Source organism: Perca flavescens, chromosome 7 (genome assembly GCF_004354835.1).
Source record: "Perca flavescens isolate YP-PL-M2 chromosome 7, PFLA_1.0, whole genome shotgun sequence".
NCBI classification, from domain to species: domain Eukaryota; kingdom Metazoa; phylum Chordata; class Actinopteri; order Perciformes; family Percidae; genus Perca; species Perca flavescens.
The window spans coordinates 12,275,676-12,289,649 of record NC_041337.1 but is presented as its reverse complement, the minus strand read 5'-3'; the positions used below and the strand labels follow the sequence as shown (position 1 = coordinate 12,289,649).

General features: G+C 41.4%; 2 protein-coding genes across 15 annotated transcripts in view; one reads left to right on the top strand and one right to left on the bottom strand.

Annotated features, from left to right (window-relative positions):
* Positions 1-8,286, bottom strand: part of anks1aa (ankyrin repeat and sterile alpha motif domain containing 1Aa) — a 79,237-nt gene extending 70,951 nt beyond the window's left edge. For all 14 annotated transcript variants that reach the window (XM_028582222.1, XM_028582218.1, XM_028582226.1 and 11 more), the window contains exon 1: positions 7,715-8,286. In XM_028582222.1, coding sequence (XP_028438023.1) covers positions 7,715-7,893 — 179 coding nt within the window. In that variant the 5' untranslated portion in view covers positions 7,894-8,286. The remainder of the gene's footprint in view (positions 1-7,714) is intronic.
* Positions 8,287-8,973: 687 nt separating this feature from the next.
* taf11 (TAF11 RNA polymerase II, TATA box binding protein (TBP)-associated factor) lies at positions 8,974-11,007 on the top strand. Its single transcript, XM_028582462.1, has 6 exons — positions 8,974-9,246; positions 9,494-9,702; positions 9,944-10,074; positions 10,168-10,255; positions 10,341-10,437; positions 10,580-11,007. The coding sequence occupies exons 2-6, from the start codon at positions 9,535-9,537 to the stop codon at positions 10,708-10,710; spliced, it is 615 nt and encodes a 204-aa protein (XP_028438263.1). The 5' UTR covers positions 8,974-9,246; positions 9,494-9,534; the 3' UTR covers positions 10,711-11,007.
* Positions 11,008-13,974: the final 2,967 nt, after the last annotated feature.

Here is a 13,974-nt window from a genome sequence, read left to right as displayed (position 1 = left end):
CCCGCAGCCAAACCGCCAACCTGAGCATCTCCTCCTCAGCAGAGAGAGACTGAAGTACCTGCCAGAGTCCTCCAGGCCTGAATGACGAGGAATACTCTGAATGAGCTCAAATCTCTGTGTTGGGATCAAAGAACTACGACTGCAATAAGGCAGTGCACACTCATCATGAAGGTTGTTACAGGCAAAACTAACAGGTAGCAAATATGCTGTATTGTTCGGAAGCGGTATTACAAGTTAGGCAGCTCAGGGAAACAAATTAGGCAACAAACCCTTAAATCTATGACACGCTATGAAAAGGCTTCAACAAGTCTATGACTAAAAGGTCTTGAAACTACATTTCTTGATCATGTGGTTGTTGTTTCTGACCATTTAAGATATGATAAGATATATCTCATTGTCCTGGAGGGGAAATTTTGCATGGGCAATGGTGCTACACACAGCTGCAATCAACTCAAAACAATAATACATAGCCACAAGACAACACCAAAAGATATGTAAAATATGTCATGTGTAAAATATAAGCAAAAAACCATAGTATATAATGCCTATAAGTAAATGCAACAGTGCCTCCTTGCCCATAAACTACAAGTAAGAATTAGCCTGTTTTCTTGTTGAGCATTGTTATTGACACTGGGAGGAAAAAAAGCTTCAAACGGTTGCGTTGTTCTGACCATTTATGGTTAGGTCTTGATTTTCTAGAACTCCCGATACAGATTAAAGTTATAGCAATTCATCCTAGAGTGACATGAATGTTTGTACCAAGTTTCCTGACGGTTCATCCAATAGACCTCAAGAGCTCTCACCCAAAACCACAAATGTCAACTTCATGGTGGAAAACTAGATGGAAAATCAGGGCATCACCAAAAATCAGTAAGATTCATCCTATAGGGACCATCAATATCTGTGCAAACTTTCTTGGAATTCCACCCAATTTAGTTTAGGTCTGGACCACAGTTGTGGATTGATTGACAATGCCATCCATAGAGCCATGCTGCTAGTGCGGCTAAAAAAATCCTTTAAAATGTATCAAGTAAATAAATTGCCAGACTTCACCAATTCAGAAGTTTTAAATTTTGAATTTATTTTTAAAGAAATGTGTGAGCAACTTTTTAACGGGGCTCCTGAAACATACTTCTCTTGTTTTAGTGCTATAGCAAACAGCTCCAGTTGTAAAGGAAAGGATGTGTTGGAATAGAAACAGCGATATACAGTATGGTAGCTCATTTGTCAATTCAATTGTAGTGCACAGTTTTAAAAAAAGCCTGCTTGAGTCTTCATGGCTCATAAGCACACCACAGTGAAGTAGTAGTGAAAGTGTTGCAGAATAGTGAAAGCAGGAAGTGTAAATAAACTGCATATGCCTACAGACTATGATCAGAGCATTCCAATGGGCTCCAGCAGAATCAAAATGAGGGGCGTGGAAGTCACTAGTGGCAGGCTGAAAAGGTGGCATGACTGTAGAACTAAAGAAGGAAAACACATTCAATCACAGCCTGTTTTCCCAACAAGTTGGCGTTTCCCCACACCGACTTCACAGCAGACGCCACAGCACAACGAAACAGATCTCACCGTTTCACACCGACATCCCCTGAGCATTTTTGCTTGAAAGAGCAAGCTGATGTGCAGTTTCAACTAAGTTCTTGCCGGATGGATGGAGTGGGCTTCTAAATAGCAGCAACTGACTCGGTAGCAATATCCTACATATTCCTGAATTCTGGGTCGGTTTTATGAAACAAAAAATTAGGTTAGTGTATACCAGCAGCTGCGGGGCACAGAGCTCCAGACAGCCGGGGATAAGACTACCCAAAACAAAAACACATCATCGACAGTATGATAAGAACATCCAAAACACACAGTTCACTGTCAGTGGTTTCTGTGACATGAATACTTTGAATGAGTACTCACAGTTGAGTAGGCGGTTCTTAATGTGGCCTAGTACTCATATGTGTGTGCAGACACTGCTAAATTGCTCAATTGTTCCTGGGTGCATTCACACCTATCCACTCACTTGTAATTGGATCACTTAGGACAATATTTTAATACCAGCAGTCAGTCTGTTGCCAATCTGCTTACTTACTACATTCTGAGGCTATCCAGTCTAGAATACTATGCTACGTTTCTTTTATACAGTTTGCACAAATATCAAAGCAAAGGGGCTCTTGGATAATTTGTTTCCTGTGTGGACATATTGAGGGCAGTGCCATTACTCTGGCTCCATGCACAACATGTTTGAAGTCTGGAGGTGGAGTGGAGGTTTGGCGTGGGCCCAGCAGGTGGGCAAGAAGACTGCTGAGAGCAGCAGAGTGGGAGAGAAAGGAAGACGCCAGCCAGCAAGCCAGACGGATGAAAATGTCTGGGTCCGGGGCTGCAAACAGCCAGCTAACACATGTAGGGCTGCACAGGTCGAAAGGGGTGTGTGTGTGTGTGTGTGTGTGTGTGTGTGTGTGTGTGTGTGTGTGTGTGTGTGTGACGTGGGGGAGGGGGGGCTGGAAGTCTGGTAGTTGTGGTACCTCTTCCTACAAATGGGTTCAAACGCCACACACAGAGATACACCACAAACTCAGCAGCCTTATCTTTTCCATTTGTCCATTTGTTATTATAAAGGTTTTAAGTGAGTGGGGTGAAATAGAGTTTACATAAACAAGCAGACATTAAACATAAATGTGTCTTTGTGTTGCTGTCCTTCATAATCAAGTTTCTTTTAACACAGGAAGCACAGAAAGAAAAAAAAAAAAAAAAAAAGAAACCAAGAGCCACAAATGTGTTGTTAAGACACGTTGTCATGTTGTACAAAGCACCATTTACAGTATATCATTGTTATTAGCATTGCTTGGCATCCTTACAACATACATTTTCTAACTCCGAGGAAACTTTTCCTCTAAAAACTAATTAAGAGACCCCTGACCCACTTGATGAGAGCTATTTTTATATCCTGCCGTCATTAGGTTAAAGTAAAGATAGCTACATACTGCATGGAAAGGACACATGCATTTGTCAGTTTCTACTCACCACCCCCCCTCTCCACACACACACACACACACACACACACACACACACACACACACACACACACACACACACACACACACACACACACACACACACACACACACACACACACACACACACACACACACACAAAGTGCCTTTCGCCTGCTTTCCTAGACTACACAAACACGGGCCGTAAACATAACGCGCAGAGCATCCCAAACGCAGATGCTCCTGGAATGCTAACACGCTAGTGTTAGATTTCCTAGCTACCACTGCTCCCTCCTGGGTTGATCCGGCTACAGTTTCTTTTTGGGTTCAGGAGGTCAACAGTGGATGAAATGGGACTGCCAGACCTGCCGTTAGCTACCTAGAAATAGTCCAACGCACTTCCCAGTACTGTAAAAGTGATAGAAACGGCCTTGTTAACGCTGTCTGCCTTCACACAAACAGCAGGCAGTGAGACAGTTTGCTCAAGCTTCGATAGCTACTAGAAACCCAGCTAAAAGCCGAGGGTGTCAGATTCCTGCTGGGAGCCTGTTATCTGCAGACACACCATCCCAAGTCCTACAGTGCACCTTCACACTCAGTAAATTCCACATTCACAAAAGGCCCTAATAACAGAGAAGCTCCGGGGAAATTTTGTTTAAAACATAAAAAAAAAAAAAAAAAAAAAAAAGGAAAAAAGGACAGTATGTGCTCGTTTTTATGCAGCAGGCATTTTCTCAGCTGACACCAGTCTGACAGCATGGGTCTGCTTGGGATAAGCCAGAAATTGTGGATGTAATGGGATGGAATGATTTGGAGTTGCACCCAAGCCTCTTAAAATGCTAACCAAGTCATCACACGGATAGCTTTCCTCGCTAGCGTTTAAAGAAAAGAATCCCATGTTGCAAAGAAAATAAGAGGCCTTTGTTGATATCTAAAGCTGACTTTTATCAACAAATATTACAAAATCCCCACTTGTATTAGCCTACAGGAGTAATGGGTAGAACACTCTAAATAGGTGGTCCAGTTCTATTCAAATGACAGCTCAATTTTCTTTGTAAATCTAAATAAGTACAGAAAAGCCCCAGAATGGTCTTTAGGGCCTGATGTGAATATGAAAAGCCATGATTCTACGCTTTGTCAGTGGGACAAAGGACACGGCTGTGAAGCTGGGAGACAAGCCCTCATCTGGATAAGCTCTCAGAGCGTCTGTCCAGAACTCCATGCATTCCTCTGTTAATTTCCCCTCAGTGGGCAGGCACTTTCTCTGCCAGGGACTTGTCTTACCTCCGTCAGACCGCAGCAGCTGCCTGTGTTTGGACAACCCTGTCCAGGAAGTGCTATAGTGAAGAGCTCTTCCCATCTCTGGGATCAAAACGGGTCACGGGGCTCTAGCAAAAACTATGGTATGGAGAAAAACACAGCAAATGTATGCCCTTAAATAAAGCCTAACATAGACACCAATATGGCCTAAATAATTCCAACAAACAGGATCAACTCATCAAGTTTTAATTCTGCATCCATCATCACTGCACAGTGGCACTATGACCTTCCAGCTTGAGGAAGCCCCGCCCAGCTCATTTTGGTGATAATGGAGCACCACGGAACAAACGTTTGGGGCGGCAGCAGTGTTAAACATGTCGGGGTCAGTGTCGATCCCATGGCAACCGCTGGGATGCAGCCTCCTGGGAAAGCAGACATTCCTCAAAGCAGAGCTCTACGACTGGCTGGTTACAAAAACAACGCAAGTCTTGACATGCACCCCATTCCAAAGCAAGTATGGCACACGCGCGCGCACACACACACACACACACACACACACACACACACACACACACACACACACACACACACACACACACACACACACACACACACACACACACACACACACACACACACACACACACACACACACACACACAGCTTATCAGGGTTAGATTACTCATCTGCAGAACCTTAATCTATACAATAAACAGGTACTGTAGCTGTTATTGACTATTATTCTGCGCATTGGGCCTAACATCTCGCTGTAACTGAACAAGACACTAGTCTAATTAAATGGACTGTTAGGCTACAGACTAACTAAAATTACAAATATGTTTTATTATTAGAGATGGCACGATACCATTTTTTGCTTCCCGATACCAATTCTGATAGCTGAACTTGCGTATCGGCCAATACCGAGTACTGATCCGATACCAGTGTGTGTTTGTCATATATTTTATCATGTTTTAACAGCTGTATAACACTATCTCTGTATGGATGTGATATGATTTCTATCTTTGTTGTCAGTCTGGCTCAGGTTAAACTCTTTGTGAAACATGAACAAACACAAACAATGAATGCCACAGAACTTTCTTTTATTACCTAGTTTGACAGTCCGTTATAACGGAAAAAGAACATAAATAAACTACTTTAACGTAGATTTTCTCTAGGGCTTTTTTTACGTGGTATCGGATCAGTGCATAAACTCCTGTACTTCCCGATACCGGGACCACCAGCGTTTTAGGCAGTATTGGAGCCGATATCGAAACATCTCTATTTATTATAGAAATGGAAGTTAAAGTGCTTGTATAAAGTGGAGTCCAGCAAGAGTGTAAAAAAATAAATAAAAAATAACACATCCCTTTCACAATCAACACAGGCTAGAATTTGCTAAAGACAGATCCTACAGATCAAATCTCTTCTGACAGGATTACAGGCCTACGCTTTCCAACAATGGATGATGAATAAGTTACAAAGCCATTCTGATAAAGGAAAAAAAAAATAATACATCCACCAACCCACAGCCCGTACCACTGTAGTAATTCACTGTGATGTCCTTAAATGTATTGACATTTTCAGTATGCAAACTAAATCAAATGCCATACACAACAGCAACAAGCCACCAGGCTGTCCCGTGGTCACTAATTTTGCAACTTGTTATATTCTAAGAGTCTGTCCTATAAGCTTAGATGTCCACAAGCAACAGGCATTTTAAGACACCAGTAGTTTATTCATTTCCTACAAAGTCTAGCCAATAATTTGCCAGTGCCAAACATTGATTACCCCCGTCAGAATAGATGACACAATGGGCCCTTCAGTCCGCCCACAGATCTGTGAGGGAGAAACAGAGCCTGCCTTGACTGCATGACATCCCTGAATTGGATTTCCTATTAGACGGCTTTAATGTAATTACCTTGAGTACATTGCAGTCTACACTAAGTAACACAGCGATGCATCACCTGGAGCTTCGCCATAACACTTGTTCCTTAAATGAAGGTGGCTGGCACCGGGATCCCAGAGGAGCAGAGCAATATTATATTTTGATTGACAGACGTTCACCTGCATGTGCTCAGCATTTAAATAAGGGTGCAGAGAAGCCACTTGTAGGCTTTTGACATGCAGCACTTAACCTGGCCATAACTTTGATCTTAACACGTCTACAAGCGATTTCCCTTTTATCTATAGGCTGCAGACATATAGAAGCCTATGTAGCTTTACAAAGAAGGCTCTCCTCAACAACAAAGCTCATCTTTTCTTGCTTGCCAAGTCTTAATATTGCATACAATCGCTGTCTCAGCTATGGATGCATAATGAAACCAACATCCATTTCAGAAAAATATATGTTTTAGCCCAGGGAAATTCAACAATCCTGTTGTGGCCCATTATTCAGATAACATCTGTGGAACAAAATTAAACTAGGAACTTATCAGATCTATTATATTTCGTCCTATTATTTCATATTAGCCAGCAGCCCTCAACTGCACAAAGTTACAGGGATGGAGAAGGCCCAGCCAAGCTACCACTTCATAATACCGTGAGGAATTTGATGCAATCTTACATTATCGAAAACCGGTACTCAGGCCCATTACCAAAGCCTTTAGCAATATCTTACATTTAAGGCAAATGTTTCCTGTTCTGTAGACCTGCACTCGAAATCATTTTAGGCATTTTCATCTGAGCATTTCCAAACTACAGTACGTGCACAGGTGGCATGTTGGCAAACTATGACAGGTACTGTATGTTGACTAAAGTTTGCGGTCTAATTTCTAAATCAGAACTCACAACTAATATAGGAGGAATGTGCACGACAAAAAGCATTGGTGATAAGCAAAACCAACACAAAAAAAAGACTAAACCTTTCCAGCCTCGCATGGTTGGTCTTATATGGATGTGAAAAACCACATCAACCTCACGGAGGACTTCCCTGCGACCGCTGATACATAGAAACGACATCTGCCAAGCTTACACCTATACAACTGAAGTAAAGAAAGGGGGTTTTAAATCTAGAGCTGTTTAAAAATAATGCTGAGAGTCTGGTTCTGACAACATGCTTTCTACTCCACCTTCACCACGAGTGTTCAGGTCTAGACTGTACGTTAGCAATTAATAATGCATCTGTGTTAGTTTTTAAAAGAGCTCATGGGCTGTTTTGTCGCAGGTTTCTGTAGTTTAGCTGCATCATTACTAACCAGGTCGGTTATGCACATTACATTTACAGTACAGCTGGCAGGGACACAGAGCTGGAAGCTAACAAAGAAGCATGCCACTGCTTCTGCGCTGCACTGGTTAAGGTTGTGTTTGTTTGGCAACGCAAACTACGCATTACACTGTGTTTGTAGCCAGGGGTATTCAAATACTTTACTATAGGCTTTAAACAGTAAATGGTCAGACCATATTTGACAGCGACAACTCTGCTGGCTGTCTTCCCATTCAGTTATATCCGCCTCTGCTTCCCTATTGCAGAGCCTACCTGAGCAGACTGGAGAGCGGATGAGAGGAGGCGCCGTGCCCGCCGCTGTTGCCGCTTCCACCGGTACCATACAAACCGCTGCCGGTGCCAGCGGACTGTCGCTTCCCGGATAAAAGCTTCTCCACGGCGGCCAGGTTCCCCGTCCGCGCCGCTTCAAGAAGTTCCTGCTCCTTCCCCATCGCGAATCCCAGAAAAAAAACCCGGAGGAGTCGCGGGGAAGAGAAGAAAAAGGGGGGGCTTGGTTGCGGGAGTGAAATTCCACTGCGATTCCCGTTTTTTTGTTTTTTCTCCCGACCTCAAGTTATTCCTCAGTACTGCTCGTGTGGCGAGCAAACAATAGCTCCCACCGCCGCTGGATCCGTCCGTCCCCGATCCACTGTGCCGCTGGTGTTCAAGGGGGAAAAGTTTGGTTCAGCAGCACGGTACCACCATCAAGCAAACTTCCTCTGACCAGTCCCCTGAGCCTCGTCCGTCACTTCCTCGAAACTGCCCTTTCTCTCTGCATCTCCAATCCAAAACGCTTCAGAAACACACACATACCCCCCTAGCACCTCCGCCCTAGCTGCTGAATAAGGGAGGTGGATGGGCTTAAGCAAGATGGCGCCCGGGCTAAATTATGTTAAATGGGCAGGATTACACATCCAGTGTTTGAAATATCTGTCGATCTAGAGTCCAAAGCAAATGTCCAAACCAATCCCTTTAATTTATATATGTATATATAAATATATATATATATATATATATATATATATATATATATATATATATATATATATATATATATATATTAGGCTACTACAGTATACTCTTAGTGAAGTTGACTTGACTTGATATAGGCTACTGTCACCAAATGTAACAACCTGTTTTGAAATTTAACAATTCCTATTTTTACAGTCTATTGTAACAACTGGGAACTGAATGAGACTTTTACCAATAATTAGGAAGTATTGTTGGCATTCATGACAGTTTTGCTGAAAACAACCCGTGTCAAATTCCCTCTTGGGGGTGTGACAAGGAACATTTCACAACACCTGAGATGACATACAGTATGCAGGCAGTCTATGGTTGAGAGGTAAACAGTTGGGATGGTTGTAACATAGTTTATAACTTGTGCCTTAATAGTTAAATCTTAGCCTTCATTTTAAAAAGATGTTCTTAACAGTTAAAGCAACAACAAAAGTGTTTAAAAAGTTGAATGGTCGCTTGTTTGATACTTTTGATGCTGTGTGTGTTTATGTCTTGCTGCCTGTGTCTATAAAGTTCGTTCAAAAACGGAAACGGAACCCCGGTGCTAATGCTATCAATAAGCCGAGAAAACTAGCTAGCATTCTGATGCCATCATTGCTCTTAGACTACGGAGTTGCTTAAATGTAATTAATTGTAAGGGCAATCTCTGCGTTATGTGTTAGCTTCATTGCCAACTAGGGCCACTTACTAAACTAGCCTTACACATCCATGAAACTAACGTTAACCTACCTCCACCGTTAGCTTGGCTATTGCTGCTGTTTTGTTGACGCCTAGCTGCAGAGAAGGTAGGTGCATGTTGTAACCATCCAGTTTTTATTATCTAAGTGTGATCATGGGTCAACACATAGCGATACGTAGCTGAAATACTTCTCAGCTGAGTAATTAGTTATAGATGGTTATGCTTTGTCATGTAGCGGCAACACTTGCTCCAGACCTGATCCGAGTAACGTTATGGAAGCCAAAACGATAGCTATCTAGCTAACGTTAGCCAAACTGGTAACTAACCACTCAACTGCCCGGTTGATATTCCAGAATCTGAAGCTGTCAGCCACTGTTGGAGGGACTGAGTAATTATGGCTGACCCTGCACGGATTAAACCTGAAGCAAAACCCGAGAGAACAGCTTCTGCTAAAGAGGAGCATCCTAAATCAGGGGGAACTGAAGATGGGCCTGCCACAGCAAAACCCACAGATAACAAAGAGTCATCCTCGCAAGATGAGTCCAAACAGGAGGTTAAATCTGTGAGTTCTGCAGCTTGATTTGTCTAGTGGCGCTCAAATAAAATACCAATGGACCGTACCGGTCATTTTCCTTTTTAACAAAAAAAAGCCAACCATTTTAAATCTTAAATGTAAACTAAACACAAGCAGCAAAAGTATTCAAGTGAATGCCTTCTAGTCGAGATTATTGTTTATGTGGCTTTCCAAAGGGCATCTTGTTGTTTTTAGTGGCTCTAAAACAATGTTGTCTTCCACTGTAAAGGAAATGGCAGCTGGAGAAGATGAGGACGAAGGAACCTCTGGTGAACCTTCTGCTAAAAGACTAAAGGTTGAACCAGAGAAGAAAAAGGAGAAGCGCCAGAAGGTTGATGAGGATGAAATACAAAAGATGCAGTAAGGCTTCTAACAGAATATTCTAATCAAAAAACACCCACATTTGCATCATATGGTAATCCCCACCATCACCTCCCTGTTCTTGTCTTACAGAGTTTTGGTGTCGTCCTTTTCTGAAGAGCAACTGAATCGCTATGAGATGTACAGACGTGCTGCTTTTCCTAAGGCAGCTATTAAGAGGGTAAGCATTTATAAACAGACAATCTTCTTCTTTTTTTTTAAATCCCTGTAACTATTTTATTGATGTCCCTTTTTCCATTTTCTAGCTGATCCAGTCCATAACAGGATCGTCAGTGTCCCAGAATGTGGTGATTGCCATGTCTGGTATTTCCAAAGTTTTTGCTGGGGAAATTGTTGAGGAAGGTAGGTGGCAGACTCACAAAACAGAACACATTCAGATCAAATGAACTGAAATACATGCATACGTAGTTTTTTATTTTGAACTTCTCCCTGCAGTTTAAACGTTGCTATTATGTAGTTAAACAGTTTGTCTTTGTCCTCACAGCGTTGGACGTTTGTGAGAAGTGGGGAGACACACCACCGCTTCAGCCCAAGCACATGAGAGAAGCAGTGAGGAGGTTAAAGAGCCGAGATCAGATTCCCAACACCAAGTACAAGCAAATACTCTTCCACTGAGGCACCCGTGCTTTAGGTTGTATGGGGAGCATGCCTTAAATGCCAATAAAAAAAAAAGTGCCATAGCCTGTGCAGCTGACTAGACACAGATTATTTTCTACTAACCAGTCAAGTTGGAGAATGGTCATTACAGACAAGATCAAGTTGGTCTCTTACATAAAGGCAGCAGTAGAAACTCCACTCTGACCTGCCATTCACCTCTAATTTTAAGATAAATACTTGATGCAACATACAGTGCAAATGGTGTGAAATTCTATTAATGTATTATGGTTGTAAATACAGTACGTTTTAAATTGCTCTGTTGGTGTGGCTCAATTATTTAAAAAGCTTTGGAGAAAAGTGTTTTTTTTGGGGGGGTGTGAGGATTGCGTGATGCCTTGAAGTTCTAATGGTTTGAATTACAAAAATGTGCAGTTTTGTTTCTTTTCATAGTCCTAAAAGCACACATTGGATATTCCTTTTGATTGACATTTCAAAAATCCATAGTTTGGATCCTTTTTCAGATTATAAAACCTCTCGTGAGTGGTCAACTTCAAATTTTGACTTGTCAATTCAGCTGATCTCAGAATTGACTTAAGTTTGTCTCACAATACTAAAATAAAGAATGTTTCAAGTTTTATTTGGAAATGTGTACTTTTTATTGAGGTTAAAGTCGAACAAACTAATGTTGCTGTATATCTTTTGTCAACAGAAATGTGGACGCAGTTTGATTTTTTTTTGTTACCCGGAAACGTGCATTTTCTATGAAAACTTAAAGGCACAACTGAAATGTGTTCAGCAATTAATCATTTATTTTACTTTTAAAATATTTTCAACATACTAGCTTTGGTTCACAGAACCAATGTTATATCCGTCTCAATGAAGTGATAAAGACAATACATAATTCAATGTAACTACACAACTGACAAAAATACTGAATTACATCAAAACAAGTGCAATTTCCAGTGAATTTATCACACAAGTGCAAGTGATTCACGAGGCATTAACTATGCAACATCACCTCAGTACATGCATCTGCTTTCAGTGGCAACACGTTGTCAGGTTGAAGTGAATTTTGCTTCACTCTTCATCTCCTTTTTGCATGGTTATTAACACAGGTCATTAGCAGATGGAATTCAGAGCACCAGTTTGTCAGCAGAATAGGGATGCTACTTAACATTGAGGCCTGACACAGGAGAGGGAAACTGGATACACCTTACAGCTACATGTTGCATCCAGCATAGGAAGTTTAATTTAGTATATGTGTCTACTAAGGCCATGCAAAAATAAAAACATCAAAAGCTGATAAGATCACAACTATAAGTTACACTGAGGTTAAAGGGCAGTATCTCTATTTTATTACACTGATATTAGGATGTGTACAGTAAAGTATACATGCAGTTGATGGGAAAACAAACTGGTAGGCAGGTGAATCATTTTTCTTTGACATTAATAATCATTAAATTTAAGAATTCCACATACAAAATGTGTAGTGTTACCGCTCTGTCAGTTTTTTGGTTAAACCAAAGCGGCCTTTCTATTGCTTAAATATTTTACATTTCTATTTAGAAATGTAAATTTGTCATTCATAGCTAGCAAGGCAACCAAAGTGAAGAAAGAAAAGATAAAGATAACATTTTGAATGGGGAATGCTCTTGCAAGTTTAGCCACCAGGGGTCTCCCAAGCACACAATGGGGAAAATGGTGAATGGTGAAAGGTAGCTGTAACAGCTTTTGCAACCACTGGAATAGATAACCATACCTCTGCAGGCAAAATGCTAAACCACTGATTTAACAATAGAACATTTGTACTGAAAATGTAGCTGACAGGACTTTTTCATGAACAAATTCATTGTTTGAATCCATGCATGATTTATGCATAGAACAAGGAAAGTGACAGAAATTTGAACTGGCAACTTGCCTGATAGATAAAATCTGCAGCAGATCAGGATTAAACACCCTGAAAAATCTCAGATTGTGTAGTGAATTTTGGTTTACATGACACTGTGTGCATCCAATATCAGTACCACGTTATTTATTTTTTAAATTGTAATTTTCTTTGATTGATATGGCTTCAGTACACTATAAAGTAACTGGTCTAACAAAACAAAAAAAACACACTTTGCAAAATCTAAATAAATATACAAAAAAGTTCATGACTATTATACTTTACATGACAAATGTGCACAGAGGTAATAACACTAGCAGTCTGACTTGTTTCCTGGCAAGCTACAAAGGTTTTAATGAGATCAAGTATTATAACTCTGGTAGCTGGTGTAATCCCAAACCTCTTTAAACCAGAGTGTTAGAGTAAAAAGACTAACCCAGTACCAATACTCAAGCTACTGTGCACCCTGCTCTCCACAGCGGAGGGAGAGACCAAGAGGCGAGTCGTCTTGAGTCGACATTCGACCACAGAGTACATTGTTTCACAGTACAAAAGAAGCATGATCAACTTTTCACAACTCAAAGACTAGTAACACTGGGGAATGATTCAACCTGCTTTCTGAGAACTTCAGTGTGTGACCGCTAGGAGTTATTTTTGATCAGGATATATCCTTCAACGCCCACTTAAAACAAACCTCAAGAATAGCCTTTTTCCATCTTCGTAACATTGCCAAAATTAGGAATATCCTGTCTCAAAACGATGCTGAAAAACTAGTCCATGCATTCGTTACTTCTAGACTAGATTACTGCAATTCCTTATTATCAGGTTGCCCAAATAAGTCCATTAAGACTCTCCAACTGATCCAGAATGCTGCAGCACGTGTTCTGACGAGAACTAAGAGAAGAGATCATATTTCTCCTGTATTAGCTTCTCTGCATTGGCTTCCAGTGAAATATAGGATTGAATTTAAAATCCTCCTCCTGACTTACAAAGCTCTAAATGGTCAAGCACCATCATACTTAGAAGAGCTCATAGTACCTTATTGTCCCACTAGAGCACTGCGCTCCCAGAATGCGGGGCTACTTATGGTTCCTAGAGTCTCTGGAAGTAGACTGGGGCCAGGGCCTTCAGCTATCAGGCTCCAGTATTGTGGAACCAGCTCCCAGTCTGGGTTCGAGAGGCAGACACCGTTACCACATTTAGGAGTAAACTGAAAACCCTCCTCTTTGATAAAGCTTATAGTTAGGGACGAGGAGTTGAAGCGTCCACCTAACCCGGCCCACTGCTTCTCCTCGTAGTCATCAGTTTTTTTTTTCTATACTGTATAATTAATAATCGAGCGAGAGTAGAGGGAGGCGGTCCAGTACAGCCCGACCCGGTTGGGGGGAGTTCTAGCC